The following is a 21,370-nucleotide window of genomic DNA, read 5'->3' on the forward strand; positions in this document are numbered from 1 at the left end:
CCGGCAGTGCCCCGGCTCTCGGGGGCTGCCGGAAGCGGATGTCCTGGGGGGAGCCTCCCGGTTACAGGGGGGAGCAGCGTCTCGGTTACCGGGGCCGAGCCTTCCCTGCTCCCATTGGGGTGCCTCCCCGGGAAGGAGAGGCTGCGGTCATCCTAGGGGCTCCTGAGGGGATGGTCATGCCTTAGCCTGGTTTTGGGGCATGCCCTATTGCCCCCGGGGCTGGCGGCACCCTCCTGCCGGTCACCGGCAGCCGCCGGTACTGGTGACCGTGGGGCGGTGCAGGCAGGCAGGCAGGCATGGCTGGGCTGGGCCTGGCCTTGGCTCTGTTGATTCCAGCCCTGTCCTTGTCCTGCCCCAAAATAGCTGCCACAGGCCTTCGCCTGAAGTTAGCACTCCTCAGGCCCTGGTTGGCGTCCCTGTATTAGGGGGTCCCCGGGGACAGAGTGGGAGAGGCCTGGGTGTGGCCACAGGCCCTCAAACCAGGGGGACAAGTTTTGGCACTGGTCAGTTGTGGCGGTGAAGCTTTCCCGCTGCCCTTTCTGCCCGCCCTGCCTATACATGGGGGGAAGTGAGTGGGAAGGGTGTCTCCAGCCTGCATCGTGGTTTTGGGTGGGGATGCTGGAGGGCATGCTCCCCACAGCCAGGATGCAACCAGGGGAGGTAACCAGCAGCTCCCAGTGATCGTCCTGGCACAGAAGGCTGGTTGTGGCCCCCTTGGGACGGGGTGCTGTGATGGGATGCATGGGGCTGAGATGGGTGCTGTGGAGCACGACTGACCCCCAACAGGGAAAAGCACAGGTCCCCACCATGCCCCAGCTGGAGCAGCTAACCAGGCAAGGGAAAGCCTGCCACATCCTCTGCCTTTTCCCTGCCAAGCCTTGCTCTCTGCTGGCTCCTGCCCGCACCCCTGCGAGCTCCCTGGCCCTTTGAATCTGCTGGCAGGATGTCTACATGCTTCTGCCATGGCTTCGTTGCTGGCTGTTAGACCCATATTTGGTAGCAATAATTGTTTACTCTCTTCTCTCTCCCTGTGCCTCACTGCTGAGAAGGGGAGGGGACATATTTTTGGCATCTTTAGCTTTGCTAGAGCCCATATGTTGCTCGGTAAAGGGTCCGAACACCTCCCCCCCCCCCCCCCCCCCCCCAGACCATGGGGTCTGCGCAATGTATGTGATGGTGTGTGGTGAGCACCAGCCAAGTGTGTGACTTGCTCACTGAATGGCAGCGGCGGGAGCTTGGTGCATCCTGAAGTGGCACATCCTGGCAGATTTGGGGAGGGGGAGCAGGAAGGCTGGGGAGCAGGGACCTGTGGGACGCCCTCCTTTTCGCTGGCTGAGTGCATTATCCTGCCCTTGCTTGCCCCTGTGCCTGCCTTGGTGGTGGGCAGCCCAGGAGTGCTGCTGTTTGTGCCACCTCCCTTTGGAGGGCAGGGGATTCCCAGCAGGAGTGGACAGGCCTGGGGATGTGTGGGAAATGCCAGCGGTTAATGGCCAGAGCCACTTCACCCTGGTGCGTGTGAGCTTGTGGGCTGCCTGCAGCTGTGGCTGTGATCCCCCAGCCCCACTGCCTGTCTCTTGCCTGTTTCCCATACCAAGCAGGGCTGCCCTCCCTGTGGGGCAAGAGGATGCTCCTGCCCCAGCCACAGGTAATAGCCAGGTGGTCGCAGAGGTGCCACGGGGCTGGGCTCACCAGCCACTTACATTCCCCAGGAGCAAGCTTGGCCCCAGCTGGAAGAAACCATCTCAGTATCCAATGTGGCTATGCAGCTGGGAAAGAGTAAGCAGGCTGAATTGGCTCAGCAGTGTGCAGCATTGTCACCGGCCAGGGCTGCTGGCTCAGACTTTCCATCAGTGTGAGGCTGAGCCACCCATGCACCCAGTGCCTGCTGTGGCTGTGTATACTGGTTCTATACTGGAGGACCTGTCCAGAGCTGGGTCTGGCTTCTTACTGGATTCATTTTTGACCCAGTTCCTTCTGCTGTTGTGCAAACGCTGGTGTGCGGGCAGAGCTGCTGCTGGCAGGCGTCGCGGTGGCCTGGGACCTGCCTGTCTGTGCCGGCAGCCGTGTTGGCTGGGCGGGCAACCCAGTGCCTGTGGAAAGCCCCAGCAGTGGGCAGTTTGCAGCTGATAAAGCTTCCTGCAGCCAGCTCCCGGTGCTGCTTTGCCCCCAGCCTGGGGGTGGTCCAGAGCAGGGCCTTTCCCAAATGAAATTTGGGCGTTGCTGAAAAAAAAAAACAAAACCAAAACCAAAAAAACCCAAAACCAACCAACCAAAAAAAAAGCCACCACCAACCCAAACCTCATCCAGAGTCTCCCTTAGAAAGGGCACGTTAAAAATGGCAAAATTGTTGCATTTGAAGATTTGTGGCTTGTTCTGGAAACATGCTGTAAGTGCGCTGGCAGGCTGCTTTGATGCTATTGAATTTTGGTTGATTATTTTTTTTAAGATATAAACCTTCTGTAACTGTTCTCACATGCTAAACTCGGCTGATACAAATATAGCAGTTACGTCATGTGATGGAAAATTCACTCTCAGTGGTCCTGGCAATGATGCAATGGTTCCTCCGGCTGGCATGGTGCTGGCTCCCTGTTGCTGTCCCTGCTTGTGCTGGCCCTACCTTTAAGCAGAGCCCCAAGCCAGGAGACCTCCACCACCGCGATGGTTTTGCTCACCTAGTGTGGGGTGAGATGGAGGCAGCCGGGACAGCTCCTGAGGGGGATTGGACCCCACCAAGACCCCCCCCCCCCCCCCCTCCATTTTGGGATTGGCTCAGGAGCATGCTCGTGGCTCAAAGGGTTGCACGCAGCTTGCCATAAAATGCAGGAAGTGCCTTAATCTGGCTGCCAGCTGGCTGGTTCACTGCTCTGGTGCCTTATCTGCTTTTGCATGCTGATAACCGATTGTGAATGGGTTTGCTTGCTCTGGAGGCGAGCCAGCGCAGAAATTTGGTGTGTTCATCGAGACTTTGTTTGGGTTTTTTTTTCTTTCCAGAGGGACAGCTTGAATTTTGCTGTCCTTTATTTTTCTGGTTTGCAGCACCAGGCTCCCACACTGTCCTGTCCCTTACATCTAGTCCGGCTTTTCCTTTCCCATGTGGTACCTGGAGGGGAGAGGTCTGCAGGGGCCCTGCATCAGTGCCCTCTCGCAGGAGGTGTGCGGACAGATTTGCAAACCCCATGTGATTAATTGCCACGTTTGCTGACAAATCTCTCCAGGGTTTGAGGAGGTGTACTTCTTACGCAGTAGAGAGCATTTCTGCTTTAGACATTGATGTCAGCAAAGTTCAACTGCTGGAGCCTGAAGAGTTTCCATGGAATATGGGAATTAAAATGAACCATCTAGCTAGCTCCCTTTCCTCCGAGGGCTTGCTTGATGTTGCAAGCACCTTCCCTTCTAAGCTCTGTCATTTTTGTAAGAGCTCGGGAGTACAAAGGCTTGAACAGTCATCCTCCTGCGAGGTCTTAGAAAGCACGGTGGCCCCCATGAAGGGCATACTAAGGGGTGTCTCCGGTGCAGCACCTGATTTTGAGTGGCTCTGGGAGGGCAAGAGTTGGCTGCAGAAATGGACGGGGCAGGAGCGACACTGGCATGTCCTGTCTTCTCTTGGTTCCTCTCTGCCATCCAGCATCCTCCCCTCTTCTTCCTTTGTGGTCTCTGACCTTGTCTTGGTGGTGGCATGTTCTCCTTTTCCTGCAGAGGGACAGAGAGCAGCTTTATGCTCGAGAATATTTTTAGATATAGAGAAGATGTTGAGTACTGGCCTGGTGACCTCAGCAGCCTGCCCTGTGTACAAAATATTCAAAAAGCCCTTTCTACGGCAGGGTGTTCCTTGTCCCTTTGGTTCTGCAGCTTTGCTGGTGCTTTTGGGTGAACAGTAATGGCACATGTGGGCACCTTCGCTGCCTCCTTCCCGCTGCCAGTGGGCTCCCTCGCTCCAGACCCAAAATGCATTTCATTCCTCATCAGCTGAGCCAGTGGGGGCCGCAGGCCTCCGAAGAAACATTGCAGAACGGCTCAGGAATGCAGAGCTTGAGTGGCTCCATCTTCTGGTGGAGGCAGCAAGCTCCTCTGTCCCTGCCTCCCATCCATCTTTGTGGCTCTGCAAGAACGGGATTCCTGCCCTCTGCCTCTCCTTGCTCTGACTCGCTCCTGCCCAAAATCAGATGCAGAAACTTTTTATTCATCACAGGTCCTGCCCCTAGCCTGCTTGGGTCCACGGTTGGAAGCAGCCTGCACCAGTGTACACCCTTCTGCAGGGGAACAAAGCTGGCAGCACCAGGCAGGGATGCACAGGCTTGCCATCTGCTGCTGTGGTACAAGGCAGGCAAGGGAGGCTGCTAGCCAGTCTTGCCCAAGAGCCTTCCCGGGCCAGGCTGAGGGTGCACATGGCCGGTAACCTTTCCCCGACAGCCATAGTAGGAGGCCTGGTAGGAGAAAATCAATCTAAAAGAGGACAAGCAGATATGGTGTGTCCTGCCAGTGCTCTTGTGTCTTCCTAACAGCTGGGGTTTAAGGACAAGGCAGCCTGGGTCAAGGCAGAGCAGGGGACTCCTTCCCCATGAGCAGGCTCTCAGGGAGAGGAAAAGGGGTGTCACTACTGGAGAGCATCGGGTTGGGGCCGGCTGGGGAGTGGGGATGCTGAGAAGGGCAGGGAGAAGGACCTGGTGCAGGGACCCCAAGGCATGCAGCAACCTGGGAAAGCACTGAGAGCTTCTGCACAGCGGGTAAACCCAAAGGAAAGGGCTCACCCTACAAGCCACAGCAGGCAAGTGGGGGGGGCTTATTTACAACCTCCTTTTGTTATTTCTTTCTGATTTTGCTCTGCTGTAAGAATATTGTTGTTCTAATTAGGTATTATTAAACCTGGTGTTTCAGAGCCCTGTTGGGGGGTGCTTGCTCTGAAGCTGATCTATGCAATCCTTCAAGCTTGAAGCTGATCTTTCAAGCTGGACCCAGCTTGGGGCCCATTTCAGAAGGCGTGGTGCGGCTCTCATACCCTTGCAGCAAGAGCTACAGCAGCTGGGTTCCTCACCCTCCTGCGCATCTCCCTGTGCACGGGCTCCCCTGCCCTGGGTTTTTGCCATGGCTGCTGTCATAGACCCCAGTCTCCAAGCGCCAATGCAGTACTCGGGGTGAGTGGTGCTTTCCCCAGGTAATTATTATTAATGGGTGGGTTTGGTGCCCTTATCTCGCCTCCCCGAGCGACTCCAGGCTTTTTCATTCCTTCGGGTCCCTCTGTGCTCAGGCTGCCAGCTCAGCACCGTCCGCTGGCGACGTGGGGGGCCCTGATAGCCAGGGCAGGGCCCCACCAGCTCCGGGTCAAAGCTTGGTTTTCCTCTTGTGGCTTCTGTGCCACGGCAGGTTTAATTATAACCCCTTCCGTCGCACTCTCCCAGCTTATCTTGCATGCTCCCGTGCACTCGCTTCCTCCTTGCTGGCAGCATCTCTGCCAAGTACCAGCCACCGTCACTCCTGCAGCGAGCAAAATCGGCTTTGGGACCTTGGGATGGGGAGACAAGGGTTCCAATGCTGTCCAGAGATCCTGGGGTCAGTACGGGGCTGGAAAGCAGGACCCCCTTGCGGGCTCACCAGCATGGGGTGCGGCCCTTGCTTGCTGCTAGAAGCCAGGTCCCAGCTTTTGGGGAGCAGAGGTGCTGCCAGAGGAAGAGGAAGGACCCTGCGCATTGGAAGGGACTGCGCAGGGATGGCAGTCAGAGCTAACCCGGCTGTCTCTTCCAGAAGGTGACACAGGAGTGGGGGACAGCTGAGCCACCACCATGGTCGCCCTCTCACTGAAGATCAGCATCAGCAACGTGGTGAAGACGATGCAGTTTGAGCCCTCCACCATGGTGTATGATGCCTACCGGATGATCCGCAAGTGGGTGCCTGAGGCCCAGATGGGACAGCGTAAGTCTGCGGTGGGGCTGTCCGCTGTGCTGCTGTGCCAGGGTCACCCCAGCTTGGCTCCTGGCGTTTCACTGGCTTCCCTTTCCTCTCTTGTCCCTGTGCCTGTCTGGGCTTTCCCAGCCGGCACAGAGCAGTGGCGGGGGGGGGGGGAAGGAGCAAGGTCCAAGTCCTCCTGCTTGGTTGAGGTGAGGGGCTGAGCTCCTCAGGCTCCCTCCTTGACACCCCAGAAGAAATTTGGGGGCTTGGGAGGTAGGAAAACATATTTGGAAGTGAAATACTCATTGAGCTCTTTGAGCCTGCTGCCCTTTCTGTCTCTGCTTCTCTCTCCTACTTGCATTCATCACCACTAGCCAGGACTAGGTGGGTTTAAACAGTTGCAGGGGTCGTAGTGAGCATTAATAAACCATATAAGTTAATTTTTCCTTTCTTGGGGAGTATATAGTCCTCTGTCAGGTCTGTCCCCTCTGGCAGCTCTCTGCCAGACTCTGTGCTGGTGCTCCATTACCTTGCTAAGCTTTATCAGCTCTAATATCTCCCTGCTGCCACAAAGCTCAAAAGTAAGCTTTGGCTGCTGCTACACGTTGCACTGAAGATTTCAGAGAACTATCAATCAACCATGACTCCAAGCTCTTCCTTCAGTTGTGGTCAGTTCCAAGTTTGGCATTGCGTAGGCGTGCTTCAGAAAATTTTTTCCATAGGTAACTATATGGTAAAACATGTACCTTGAAGCTTGCTTGCCAGCTTTTTGCTGGGCTCCAGCGTGCACAGTACTGCTGTGCTTCGTGTGCTGGGCTGCAGGCACATCCCTGGGCGCAGGCTGGCATCTTGGTGGCCCTGTCCTGCTCAGGATTACCCTGGCAGAGACTTTACCTGTTTTTCAGCCAATGATTTTGGGCTGTTCCTCTCGGATGAAGACCCAAAGAAAGGGATCTGGCTGGAGGCTGGGAAGGCTCTGGACTACTACATGCTTCGCAACGGGGTAAGCATCCATCCCACGTCCTTCCAGCTGGTACCTGCCTTGGCTCTGCGGTCAGATGTGACCATGGTGCCTGGATGTACCTTGTGGCCCCCCGTAATTGCACCAGGGAGATGGGAGCTGTCGGCACGGTGGCAGGATACAGACGCCCTACGCCAGTGCCGCTGCTGGGAGCTGTGCTCCGCTGCGCTCGCAGGACACCATGGAGTACAAGAAGCAGCAGCGGCCCCTGAAGATCCGCATGCTGGATGGGACAGTGAAAACTGTGATGGTGGATGACTCCAAAACAGTCACAGACATGCTCATGACGATCTGTGCCCGGATCAGTGAGACAAGGCGGCAGCAGCAAGGGGGAGGAAGGGAGGTGAGGAGAGATAGCAGCATCTGGTGGGGGGGTATCGGGGTACTGGCAGCAGCTCTGTGGCAGATAGCCTGGCAGTGGGGATGTCCGAGGGGTGCGTGATGCTGGGGAGGGGACACCGCTCTGCACCCCTGCATATCTCCAGGCTCTGTATTTGGCAGTGATGTCATGCTGAGCTCAGTCCTCCGTGCTCCTTCAGGCATCACCAACTACAATGAGTACTCACTTGATCGGGAGATTATGGAAGAGAAGAAGGAAGAGGTTACTGGCACCCTCAAGAAGGACAAGACCCTGCTGCAAGATGAGAAGAAGATGGAGAAGCTCAAGCAGAAGTTGCACACGGATGATGAGTGTATGTGCCTGCATGTGCTGGGGATGGGGTCAGCCTGTGCCGAAGGCAGCAGGGAGGAGAGCTGGTGGGCAGGGAGGGGAGCAGGGCCTCCCCTGCAAGGGGAAGATCCAACACAGAGGAGTGGAGAGGACTGTGATGAGGGGACATGTGCCCACGCTCCTTGGAGTCTCTCCTGTGTGGAGGCCCAGGGCAGAGGAGTGAGAGCCAGGATGCACCAAATGGACATCCATTTCTTGCTCCGCGTGAGCATCCCCAGGGCTGGGACGAGCCCTGCCTGGGTGTCCATCCCTGCTCATGCCCTGGCATTGCCTGCCGTTAATTGGCTGGACTACGGCTGTACCCTGCGTGAGCAAGGCATTGATGACAACAAAATGCTGCTGCTGCGGCGCAAGTTCTTCTACTCTGACCAGAACATGGACTCGCGAGATCCTGTGCAGCTCAACCTGCTCTATGTGCAGGTACAGCCCCCCTGGAGCTGCCCTGTGTTAGCCCCCTGCCAGGGCTAGTGGCTGAGGGTTTTGGCTGGGAGCCACCACAGGAGGCACTTCAGGATGCCCAGTTATCTCCTGGGAGAGATTTCCTGTGTAAGAGCCAACACTGGCAATCCCAGCCCTGCCCTCTGTGTACTCTAGAGCTCCCCAGGGGATCCTGTGTCTCCTCTGCCTGGTAGGAACCATCCTGAAGTCCTGCTGCTGTTCCTCTCCCAGGCATGGTGATGGTCCCTGGAGGGGACAGCCTGCCCCTAGATCCTTCTCTTTTTCATGGCCACTTCTTTTCTGTCTGGAAAACAGGTCTGTAGAGGGGTTTCTGGAGGAGAATGGTCATGTAATGAGCCAGATGTATGAGAGTATGGAGTGAGGGCCTAGCTGCGTGACAAGAGTCATGTAGTTAGTGTCAATAAGCTGACCTTGGAGAGAAGAAATGAGAAAAAACAGTAGTTGAGCAAACAAGAATTGAGGGAGTAGCCGAGGGGAGCCGGACACAGAATCACAGAATCAATCAGGTTGGAAGAGACCTCTGGGATCATAGAGTCCAACCATTGCCCTGACACCACCATGTCAACTAGACCATGGCACTAAGTGCCATGTCCAGTCTTTTCTTAAACACATCCAGAGATGGTGACTCCACCACCTCCCTGGGCAGCCCCTTCCAATGTCTAATGACCCTTTCTGAGAAGAAATTCTTCCTAATGTCCAACCTGAACCTCCCCTGGCGAAGCTTGAGGCTATGTCCTCTTGTCCTATCGCTAGTTGCCTGGGAGAAGAGGCCGACTCCCACTTCATTACAACCTCCCTTCAGGTAGTTGTAGACTGCAATAAGGTCACCTCGGAGCCTCCTCTTCTCCAGGCTAAAGAACCCCAGCTCCCTCAGCCGTTCCTCGTAGGTCATACCCTCCAGACCCTTCACCAGCTTGGTCGCCCTCCTCTGGACTTGCTCCAACACCTCAACATCTTTCTTGAAGTGCGGGGCCCAGAAGGGGACACAGTACTCAAGGTGCGGCCTCACCAGTGCCGAGTACAGAGGGACAATCACTTCCCTAGACCGGCTGGCTACACTATTCCTAATAGAGGCCAGGATGCCATTGGCCTTCTTGGCCACCTGGGCACACTGCTGGCTCATGTTTAGCCGGCTGTCGATCAGCACCCCCAGGTCTCTTTCCGCTGGGCCGCTTTCTAACCACTCTTCCCCCAGCCTGTAGCGCTGCATGGGGTTGTTGTGGCCAAAGTGTAAGACCCAGCACTTGTTCTTGTTAGCCGAGGGGAGCCGGACACGGAGGAGAAGAAACAGGAACTGATGGAGCCAATCAAAAAAGGACCAGTGGCAGAGCAGTAACCAATCAACACATCAAAGAAGAGTGTGCTTGAAGCGTGGACAGTAATATTAACCAATAGCAATGCACATGCTTGCAGCCAGGGAAAGTACAAATGTATAAAAGGGACAGCCTATGCTTAATAAAGCGTCTTCACTTTGGATTGTGTGGAGTCCAGTTTCTTCTTCTCACAGGTCCTGCCTGGTGTGGAGGGGAGCGGTGGCAGGGCTGCGTGGCTGCCCAGCCCACAGCGGTGTCTTCTCTTCCCATGCAGGCTCGCGATGACATCCTTAACGGTCCCCACCCTGTCTCCTTTGACAAAGCCTGTGAGTTTGCTGGCTACCAGTGCCAGATGCAGTTCGGGCTGCACAACGAGCAGAAGCACAAGCCGGGCTTTCTGGAGTGAGTGTCCCAGGGAGCCCCTGGGCTTGTCTCCAGGCAGCTCGAGCAGCTCTGCAGCCTCCAGCACTGCGCCAGCACACAGTGCTTGGGGATGCGGACATCTCTGGAGTGACTCCTCTCTTCCCTGCAGCACGGTGCCCAAGCGTGGAGGTCCACACCAGCTGCAAGGGGTGCCAGCCCCCCATCCTGCTCCCACTGGCACCTCCCTGGGACATGAAGCCAGCTCCTCTTCTGATGGGGGGGACCTCAGCCTGCCATACAACCTCCCTTGATGCCATGCGAGGGGCTACATCCTTAGCACCTCCACCCTGCTCTCGGCAGGGTGGGTCCTGGGGCAGCTTTTGTTACTGCAGCAACCTCTCCCACATCCTTCCTGCTCCCAAAAACTCCCAGCCTGTGCCCTGGCAGGGGTTTGTCCAAGGCTCTGGGTTGGGCCTCTTTGTAAGCGAAGACAAATGCTGGCTTCGGGCTCTGCCACTAACAGCTGGCTTGGCTGTCTCTTGGCAGACTCAAGGATTTCCTGCCCAAGGAGTACATCAAGCAGAAAGGGGAGTGCAAGATCTTCATGGTATGTGTGGGGGGGTGTTAAGACCTGGACTTCTTGTTCCTCCTTGCCAAAGGTTGAGGCTGTTCTTGTCCCTGGAGGCAGCATGTAGTGGCTTGGCGGGTGAGAAATAGGAGCATGAAGCTGTAAGTGGGCAGACAAGGCAGCTCCTGAGGTCTCAGAGGGTCAGAGGGATGCTGTAGCAGGGGCAGGGGATGCCGATGGGGTAGGGAGAGCCTGGAAAGTCAATGACAGGGCGATGGTGGCACAGCCAGGGGACTGTGGAGCTAGCATGATGTTCTCTTTGCTGTCACAGGCCCACAAGAACTGCAGGAACATGAGCGAGATCGAGGCCAAAGTTTGCTATGTGGAACTTGCCCGTTCCCTCAAGACCTACGGGGTCTCCTTCTTCCTGGTCAAGGTAGAGCAGTGGATCCCCTGGCCAAAATTTCCCTTCTTCAGCATCTCTCCGTCTGTTGTTGAGCTGCTATCCATCAACCCACGTTGCTCCAGTTTTCCCTGCATCCCCACTATCTGCCTGTCCTTCTTGGCCTTCCCTGTGTGCTGCCTTCCCACTTCTTGTTTCACGCTTTTTCTCATTTTCAACCCCCGTGTCATGATTGTCACCGCCTGAAAGTGTGGCCTCGGGGGCATTTGGTAGCCAAGGGAGGCCTTAAAGGTCTCTGCCTGGACGGATCCATCCCAGGAGCAGCCCGCAACCCTTCTGTTGTGGCCCGCAGGAGAAGATGAAGGGAAGAACAAGCTGGTGCCGCAGCTGCTGGGGATCACCAAGGAGTGCGTGATGCGTGTGGATGAGAAGACCAAGGAAGTGATTCAGGAGTGGAGCCTGACCAACATCAAGCGCTGGGCAGCCTCGCCCAAGAGCTTCACCCTGGTAGGGGCCAGCCCTGGTCCTCCACCCCGCCTCCCTGGTGGTGACTCTGTGGGGGGCTGCTCTCACGCCAACCCCTCTCTTGGGTATTACCTTGCAGTGGGACAGCCTTGCCCTCCTCTGGTGCCTCTCCCAGCCCCAGCTTCTGTTTTGGAGGCCAGCACTGGGCGCCTAGCGCATACCAGAGGGGCTCAGGATAGCTGCCAGTGCCCTGCTCCAGTGCTACTCTGTGCCATGCTGTTGCATGTGGAAGACCCTCAGCCTGCAAAGAGCTGTGCTTTACTTGGGGAGCATAAGATTTGCTTGGGAACACTGCACTGAGAATAGTTTTTGCTTGCATCTAAGATAAAGGAGCCGAGACCAGTTCACAGGGCTCTTTGAGGCATGAAAGAAGTAAACATGTGTTGAAGGTCAGTTCTGAACACAGAGCTGAAAACAGGGAATGATTGTTGATGTTTTGAGCCCAGGACACTGTGGCTCTTGCCAGAATGGGTGATGAGTGCTTAGCGTGTGAATGTTGATGTTATCTTGAACTGCCTAGTCTGGCTCCTGCATTGTAGCAGTTAAATAGGGTAGTAGCATAACAATAAAAAGCCTTAGGCCTTTCGGCTTCAGGCCCTTGCATCCTCGATCTCAGAGTCTGTGCCTTCCTTGCCGCCCGCCGCAAATGGCGCCCGAACAAGGTTGAAGATTAACGAAGAAGCGGCGGCGACTCTGATCGAAGGATTGTCAGGGGCTAGCGCGCGCCAGGACCGGAGAGTCCCCAGGACCTGAGAGTCCCCAGGATCGTAGAATCTCCAGGACCGGAGAGTCCCCAGGACCGGAGAGTGAGTCCCCAGGACCGGAGAGTCCCCAGGATCGGAGAATCCTCAGGACCGGAGAGCGAGTCCCCAGGATCGGAGAATCCCCAGGACCGGAGAGTCCCCAGAATCAGTGAGTTCCGCGATCGCAATAAACATGGGACAGGCTAGTTCCCAAGAGCATAAGCTCTACATTGAGGTATTACAGCGTATATTACGCGAACAGGGCTATAAGGTCCAATTAGCAAAATTGGCGCAGTTATTAGTGTGGATCAAAGACAACTGTACCTGGTTCCCTGTATCAGGGACTTACGATGCAAAGATTTGGGCGAAAGTGGGGGTAGAAATACAAAAACGGAACACGTTGCAGTCTGATATTCTAAAGGATTAAGAAGCAACGTGGAGGGTTGTTTTTACAGCACTCTCTGCACTCCAGCCTGCAGAGGAGTGTAGAGGGGTTTTTGGAGCAGAATGGTCATGTAATGAGCCAGAATTATGAGAGTATGGAGTGAAGGCCTAGCTGCGTGAGAAGATTCATGTAGCTAGTGTCAACAAGCCGACCTTCGAGAGATGAGGAAAAACAGCAGCTGAGCAAACAAGAATTGAGGGAGTAGCCGGTGGGAGCCGAACACGGAGGAGAAGAAACAAGAACTGATGGAGCCAATTAAGGAAGGACCAGTGGCAGAGCAGTGACCAATCAACACATCAAAGAAGAGTATGTTTAGTAATATTAACGAATAGCAATGCACATGCTTACAGCTAGGGAAAGTACAAAATGTATAAAAGGGACAGCTTATGCTTAATAAATGTCTTCACTTTGATTCACATTGGATTTTGTGGAGGCGTGTTCCTTCTCCTCAGATGGTGACCCTGATGAGACGCTGATCGACGGCAAGTTCGGGGAATAGCCCAGAAGGAGGTACACCGGCTGGAGTACGGCTCAGCAGGTCTGAAGACCGGGGCGAGACGGAGGACGACTCGCAAGAAAAGAAAAGAACGTTGCAACGGGACACTTAGTGAGGTGAGCAGCCGGGGGAAAAAGGAGATGGGCCAAAATATTTCTAAAGAAGAAAGTGCGATAGTAAGGCTTCTCCTACATATCCTCTCTAAGAGAGGAGTGAAACATGATGAGCATTTGCTCCGGAGACTGTTAGTTTGGTGTCGAGAGCATGGGTTCCCTTCGGACCCCCAGAGCGCTTTTAAGGTGGACACTTGGGAAGATATTGGAAAGGGTTTATGGGAAGCAATAAGCAGTGGGGAAAAGGAGGCAATAGAACTGGCAACTGCATGGAGGGCTGTTCTTACTGCTCTTCAAGAAATGAAAGCAGAGAGGGCTGTTGCAGCAGGGGCTTTTACGGCTCTGCGTCCAACAGAGGTTAACCCTGGGGCGAGAGGTCTTCGTGTTTTTGGTCAGCCGCCAATACCGGTTTTTTCAAACCCCTCCGCACCACCAGAAGAGCAGGAGAAAATTGAAATACCCCCTAAACCAACAGGGGAGCCCCCTAAACCGGAGGAAATGGAGGTTGATGAGCATCAGCCCGAGCCCACCCCCCCACCCTTCAAGCCTCCGCGAGCCGCCAATCTCGCAAATCGCGCCGAATACGAATATCCCCCTCTGCCCCCGTCGTCTCCCCCATCGCCTGCCGGCGGTCCAGGGAAATTTAAGGATCCGGTGGCTTGGGCGGAAAAATTGTTAGCAAAATTACAAGACCTGGAAAGACAGACGACCTTAACTGAGCGACAGCATAAGGAGGAGCAGAGGAGAGAAGAAGAAAGGGAACGCCTACGCGGGGGGGCCAGGGGGGCCGGGGGGGGTGCTGAGGCGGCTGGGACTAGCCGCATGAGAAATATGGATGGGAATGTTGGTATGCACTCTGTCATGGGGGACGGGGGAGGAGACGATCCGCGATTACGGTGGCGAGGAGTTATACGGAATGCGCTAGTGGAGGGGGAGATTCTGCCCACAGCTTTCCCAGTTATTTTGGGAAATCGGAGAGAACCACCGCACTGGGTAGGATTACAGTGGGAGATTGTTAAGGAGGCACGGAAAGCGGTACAACAAAATGGGTTGCATGCACCTTATACCCAAGCATTTATAAATAGTATCTTTATGTCTATGCTTTTAACACCTTTTGATTTTAAGCAATTGATGGCGATGATTTTAACCCCGATGCAGGAACTCTTGTGGCGGACGAGGTGGCATGACGCAGCACAGGCTGCAGCGGTGGAAAACCTGGGGAGGGGAGATAATGATCCTCTTTTAGGGATAACATTTGACCAACTGGTGGGAGAAGGGCAGTTTAGTGATCCACAACGACAGGCACGACTTAGACCAGAAGCCTTGGCACTTACTGCCACCTTAGCCCGAGAGGCTTTTAAAACCCTCCCAGAAGATGGGAAAGTAATTCCTGCCTATACAAAAATAAGGCAAGGTCCATCTGAGCCTTATATGACATTTTTAGAAAGATTGCGTGAAGCATTGGAAAGGGCATCGCTGACCGATGTAGCTCGAGAGGCGTTGCTAATGTCGTTGGCAGTCGACAATGCTAATCCTACTTGTAAGTGCATTTTACAGACATTACCCAAAAATTCTAGCCTGGCAGAAATGATGGATGCGTGTGAGCGCGTAGGAACAACGGAAGAAACAGCAGGATACATGGCGTCAGCCTTTGCGGCTGCGGTGAAACCTCTAGTACGATCAGGGAGAGGCGATCAGGGACCAAAATGTTACAACTGTGGCAAACCGGGACACCTTAAGGCTCAATGCCGAGTAAAAAGTCACGAGTTTGCAGGGACCTGCAATCGCTGCCGGAAATACGGTCACCGTGCAGATGAATGCCGATCTAGATTCACTAAGCAGGGAACTCGGCTGGGAAACGGGGGGGCGAGCGCGAGGAGACCCAGCGCGATGACACAAAACAGGTCTTCCACCCGGGCTGCCTGGATGGCGTCGCCGCCGCCACAAGAGGGAGTGCTGGGGTGGACATTGCCACAGCAGTAGAGGTGACTCTGATAGACCCGCAAGTACAATGTATACCCACCGATATGAAAGGCCCACTGGGTCACGGGTTGAGTGCCTTACTTATCGGGCGATTCTCTACGACCCGAAAAGGTCTTTTCGTTTTACCCGGTATAATCGATGCCGATTTTACAGGGGTCATATCTATTATGGTATGGACCCCCCTGCCACCAATTCATATACCCAAAGGAGAAAAAATTGGACAACTGGTCCCCTTTAAATCAGCTGTGCCCACAGCTGGGAATCAGATAAGAGGGGCTGGGGGTTTTGGATCAACAGGCCAGGCTGACATTTATCTGGCAATGGATATCAGTAAGGCAAAACCAACAGAACGGGTAACACTAAAAGAACCTGGTGGGAAAACTTGCGTGGTAATTATGCTGATTGATACTGGAGCAGACGTTACAATAATCAGTCAAGCAGCGTGGCCTCATTCGTGGCCATTGGAGATCCCCCCTACGCCCATTTTGGGGGTCGGGGGAATACAGACCACTAAAATCAGTACAAATGTGATTTGTTGCAAATTGCAGGATGGGAGTACCTGTACAGTAAGACCATATGTGATGCCTGTCCCCATTTGTTTACTGGGGAGAGATGCATTAAGTCAATTAGGGGCACGCTTGGTAACTAACAGTGAGGGTTTTTAGAGGCGGCCATTGATGAAGGGCGACCAATCCTAAAACTAACCTGGAAAACAGAAACCCCAGTTTGGGTTGATCAATGGCCGCTGTCTGCAGAAAAAATCGCCCACCTCGAAAGCTTGGTACAGGAGCAACTGGAAAAAGGTCATATTGAGCCCACAACAAGCCCATGGAACACCCCAATATTTACTATTCCGAAAAAAAGTGGCAAATGGCGTTTGTTACATGACCTTCGAAAAATCAATGAGGTCATGGATGATATGGGAACCCTACAACCAGGGCTCCCATCCCCCAATATGATCCCTAAAGACTGGGACATTTTAATCATTGACTTAAAAGATTGTTTCTTCACCATCCCTTTGCACCCTGATGACTATCAGAAATTTGCTTTTTCGGTGCCATCAGTGAACAAAGCTGCACCTATGAAACGCTATCATTGGGTTGTGTTACCACAGGGAATGAAAAATTCACCGACAATGTGTCAAATGTATGTGGCCTGGGCACTTGCTCCTGTGCGAAGGAATTTTCCAAATTTGATTATATACCATTATATGGATGACATTCTAATAGCAGGGAAACAATTGGATAAAAAACAATTGATTCATACACTGCAGACTGAACTAGCAAAAGGTGGATTGCAAATAGCTCCAGAAAAGGTACAACAGGAGGAAAACTGGAAGTACCTTGGGTGGGAAATTACCAAAACAACTGTTAGACCCCAAAAACTAGAAATTCGTGTGAATATCAGTACTTTAAATGATGTACAAAAACTGTTGGGAGACCTCAATTGGGTGCGAACCCTGTGTGGTCTCACCAATGCTGAATTGGCACCTTTGATGCAATTGCTAAAGGGAGGAGGCGGTGCAGATGCCCCCCGCACATTGACACAGGAAGCTGAGCAGGCATTGAAACACCTGAGTACCAAAATAGCTATGGCATACACTCACCGTTGGGACCCAGATTACAGTATTGGAGTATTGGTTATCAATCACGATCGCCACCCCCTGGCATTAATTATGCAGTGGGTGACTGACAAGGATCCTCTACATGTGCTGGAATGGATCTTTTTGCCTATGCAACCAAAACGTACCATCACTACGAAAGTAGAGGCCATAGCACAACTTGTAATGAAAGGAAGGCAGAGGGTTGTAGAGATAGCAGGCGTCGAACCTGCTTTTTTGGTTATTCCACTGGTTGCAGAGTATCTACAATGGGCATTACAAAATTCCATACCATTACAAGTTGCGTTATTGGATTATAGGGGCGAGTTGAAGGTACATCTACCCCCTCACAAATACTTCTCCGTGCTGCAATTGGGTCAATGGGAAGAATTACCAAAAAGGTCAGAACGTCCGGTCAGTGGTGTCACCGTTTTTACAGATGCTGGAGGCAAAGCTCAAAAAGCAGCACTAACATGGTTAGACAATGGGAAGTGGCATGATGTAATTTTATCTGACATTCAAGGGTCTACACAACAATTAGAATTGCGAGCTGTGGTGGAGGTCTTCAGGCGATGGAACACAGCACCTGTTAATGTGGTATGTGACTCTTTATATGTCGTAGGGATTGTCCAGAGGATGGAGCGTGCTCTGCTCAAAGAGATAGCTAATGAACAACTATACCAACTTTTTCATGAATTATGGCTTTTGCTGACAGAGCGACTGCATCCATATTTCATCACACATATCCGTAGTCACACAGGACTCCTGGAAGGCTTAGCTGAAGGCAATGCTCGGGCAGACAAACTTGTCGCACCTGCCTGGGCTGCGCCTTCAATTGATCGCTTCGCTCAAGCACAACGATCTCATGCCTTTTTCCATCAATCTGCTAAGGTACTGCGGCGTCAGTTTGGGCTACGCAGTGCAGATGCACGTGGGATAGTCCAGTCCTGTCCAGACTGTCAACATCTTGGGGGTGGTTTAGCACCTGGTGTCAACCCCCGCGGTACTGGACCGTTGGAGATATGGCAAATGGATGTAACACACATCCCCGAATTTGGACGGCTGAAATATGTCCACGTGAGTGTTGACTGTTTCTCCCTTGCTACCTGGGCTACAGCACAAACAGGCGAATCCAGCAAACACGTTCAACGACACATGCGTTCTGCTATTGCGGCCCTGGGCATTCCACAGATGATTAAAACGGACAATGGCCCAGGCTATGTGGCACGCGCCACACAGGACTTTTTCCAGCTGTGGGGTATAACACATATAACAGGTGTCCCACATTCACCAACGGGACAAGCTATTGTGGAGCGCATGAATCAAACTCTGAAACACCTTTTACAAAAACAAAAAGGGGGAGAGCCAGGGCTATCTCCTCCTGACAGGTTGTGTAAAGCGCTTTATGTACTAAACTTTTTACGCTTGCCACAGGACTACTCTGTACCTCCAGCAGTAAAACATGGTGCAGGGTTAAAGGGAGGTATGGAGGCTTTTCAGAAAGAACAGGAACAAGCCAAAGTGATGGTAAAAAATGGGGTGACTGGTGTGTGGGAAGGTCCAATGAAATTAATAACGTTGGGTCGAGGGTATGCATGTGTCGTTACAGATACAGGAGCCAAATGGGTACCAGCTAAGTGGGTGAAGCCGTGGCTACAAAAACAACCTGAACTACAGGAGCCAACTCAGGATCTGCCTCGGAACACTGACCTCTCGAGAGATCCAGTGCCCTGACTGCGGGAAGTGTGACAAAAGGTTTGCGTGGGAGGTATAGAAAAGGGAGCAAAAGGCGCAGTCATGATAAAGCAAGGGGTTGTTTTTTCTGTGTTAAGCCTGCTTTGGATCCTGGACCTGACAAAAGGTCATCAACCGATAGTCCTTCCACCTACACCATGGAAGGGGAGTCACAACGTTTGGGTGACTCTGATGCGGAGCTTGAACCAGACGCAGTTTTGTGCCTCCTTAGCTCAGCCTGAACAACCCTTTCATACATTTCTAGTGGGGGTCCCCTTAAACAGATCTGAAAGTAAGGAGATAGTGGCAGGCTTGAATGTGCTGAAACAGAGCCTCTGTGAGAATGCAATGAAATGTGGCGAACATTGGGATTTATGGGACGATAGCTTGCCTGTCAGTCCCTTAGAGCCCCAAGAACTTGACATCCTAGGAACTTTAGAGGCAGAATCTTGTGTGTTTTTCAATTACACAGAGGGATCAAACATTTATCAGAACGACATAAAGAGATTACAAAATGTCACACCCAGTAATCCATTGTGGCAAAATGAATCTATCTGGTGTGCAAACGTAGGGCGTAGTCGAACAGAGCCAGCACCGGATTTGGCCATGCCTAGAAAATTACCAGAAGGTTTATTCCTAATTTGTGGAGATAGGGCTTGGCCAGGGCTGCCCAGTAAAAAACTGGGAGGTCCGTGTACCATAGGTAAATTAAGCTTACTAATGCCTACACGAAAGGTCATATTAAATCACACTAACCTACACAAGATTAAAAGAAGTGTCACTACCTTAGGGAAAGAATGTAAAGATGAGGTAGAACTATGGTCTAGGACCAAAGTAGTTCTTTCTTCTATTTTTGCACCGGGTGTGGCTGCTGCACAAGGACTAACACAATTGCGAAATTTAGCTTGCTGGATTGCAAAAAGAGCTGATCAAACTTCTAGAATTTTAGGAACATTAGCCAATGATGTAGATAGTATCCGACATGCTACCTTACAAAATAGAGCTGCTATAGATTTTTTATTATTAGTGCACGGTCACGGATGTCAGGAGTTTGATGGGATGTGTTGCATGGATCTGAACGATCATTCCAGGTCAATTCATAAACAGATCAAAGAGCTCATGGATGCCACACAGAAAATACGGGAACAGCATGGGTTCCTGGATGACTGGTTGGGTAATTTGGGAATTGGAGGGTGGCTGGTCGGATTGATTAAAATGCTATTGATGGGATTGTTTGTGATTTGTATTATCATCCTTGTATTACCGTGTTTATTCTCCTGCTTGCAAAGGGCCCTGCAGCGGACAATAAACACGGCCTTTCTGGCTCAAGAAAAGAAAGGGGGAATTGTAGAGGGGTTTTTGGAGCAGAATGGTCATGTAATGAGCCAGAAGTATGAGAGTATGGAGTGAAGGCCTAGCTGCGTGAGAAGATTCATGTAGCTAGTGTCAACAAGCCGACCTTCGAGAGATGAGGAAAAACAGCAGCTGAGCAAACAAGAATTGAGGGAGTAGCCGGTGGGAGCCGAACACGGAGGAGAAGAAACAAGAACTGATGGAGCCAATTAAGAAAGGACCAGTGGCAGAGCAGTGACCAATCAACACATCAAAGAAGAGTATGTTTAGTAATATTAACGAATAGCAATGCACATGCTTACAGCTAGGGAAAGTACAAAATGTATAAAAGGGACAGCTTATGCTTAATAAATGTCTTCACTTTGATTCACATTGGATTTTGTGGAGGCGTGTTCCTTCTCCTCAGAGGAGTATTTGCAATCTCTGGCATCCACTCCTATTAACACCTTAGTGGATGTGAAGGAGCAACAGGAGCCTGTATATGAAACAGTCTCCGGAGAATCAGACGATCCTTACGATCTTGATTTCACAGATCCAGACATACAGTCCAATTTATACCCACCATTAACATTGGTAAAAGAAACGGCTGCGGCCGTCCCTTCGGTGCGGGGGGTCTCGCAGGCGGCAGCGGCTACCGGCAGAGCACAGTTAACACCAACAGCTCCTCCGTATCCGGCGTCTGCCGAGCCACCTATTGGCTTTGCTGAAAAGGTACCAGAGTCTCATGTAACGAAATACAAAACGCTGGCAGAAAATTGTGGAGAGGAAACTGCTCGTAAAGGAGATTTTGCCATGCTGACGGCGATGCCGGTAATCTATCGTCCAAATCATTCTCCTGAGTATCGCTACCTTAGTTATGAAATGATTAAGGAAGTACGGGCTGCGGTGAGAGACTATGGTTTGCACAGTAACTATACTTCAAATTTAGTAACAGTCATTGGGGAATCCTATACTATGACTCCACATGATTGGAAGTCACTTTTACGGATGATTTTAACACCTGCACAGTATTCAGTGTGGCTGGCAGAGTACCAGGAGGCTGCTTCTGCAGACACTTTGGAAAATAGGCAAGAATATTTGGGAATTAATCAGTATGTGACACCAGAGGTACAGGCACGGTTACCTCGGCAGCGTTTACAACAGATCTCTGCATTGGCTTTAAAGTGCCTGAAATGCGTTCCGGAGGCAGGGAAACGCCAGCCCTCTTTTGCGGCAGTCAGGCAAGGAGCTCAAGAACCCTATGTTACATTTATTGATCATTTACAAACAGCACTGAGCAGGCAGATTGATGATGAAAATACAGTAGAAACGCTGTTATTACAATTGGCTTATGAAAATGCAAATGCAGATTGTCAAAAAATCTTGGGCCCTCTAAAAAACTCTTACAAAAGTATAGCAGAATTTATTAAAGCCTGTCAGAACGTGGGTTCTGAAGAGCATAAAGCTACTTTACTTGCAAGTGCCTTGGCTCAGCAACTCGTTGTGGGACGAGCAGAAATGAAATGTTTTGAGTGTAATCAAATGGGACATATTAGAAAGAACTGCCCAAAGCCGACAGTAAAGAAAAAAGATGAACAGTCCCACAATTTGTCAGTTAGTGGTCTCTGCTGCAATAGAGCCGACTCAAAGTGTTTTTAA

The 21,370-nt window shown here is 52.2% G+C and overlaps 1 protein-coding gene across 1 annotated transcript in view; it reads left to right on the forward strand.

Annotated features, from left to right (window-relative positions):
• The first annotated feature begins 2,834 nt into the window (after positions 1-2,834).
• LOC137675715 (talin-1-like) overlaps positions 2,835-21,370 on the forward strand; it is a 54,002-nt gene continuing 35,466 nt past the window's right edge. Inside the window, 11 exon segments of the mRNA XM_068421905.1 lie at positions 2,835-4,765; positions 4,876-5,132; positions 5,740-5,907; positions 6,789-6,886; positions 7,080-7,209; positions 7,444-7,595; positions 7,911-8,054; positions 9,681-9,808; positions 10,316-10,376; positions 10,669-10,773; positions 11,059-11,247. Of these exon segments, the coding sequence (XP_068278006.1) occupies positions 5,778-5,907; positions 6,789-6,886; positions 7,080-7,209; positions 7,444-7,595; positions 7,911-8,054; positions 9,681-9,808; positions 10,316-10,376; positions 10,669-10,773; positions 11,059-11,247 (1,137 nt within the window). The 5' untranslated portion in view covers positions 2,835-4,765; positions 4,876-5,132; positions 5,740-5,777.

The sequence above is a fragment of the Nyctibius grandis genome, chromosome W (genome assembly GCF_013368605.1).
Source record: "Nyctibius grandis isolate bNycGra1 chromosome W, bNycGra1.pri, whole genome shotgun sequence".
NCBI lineage: Eukaryota > Metazoa > Chordata > Aves > Nyctibiiformes > Nyctibiidae > Nyctibius > Nyctibius grandis.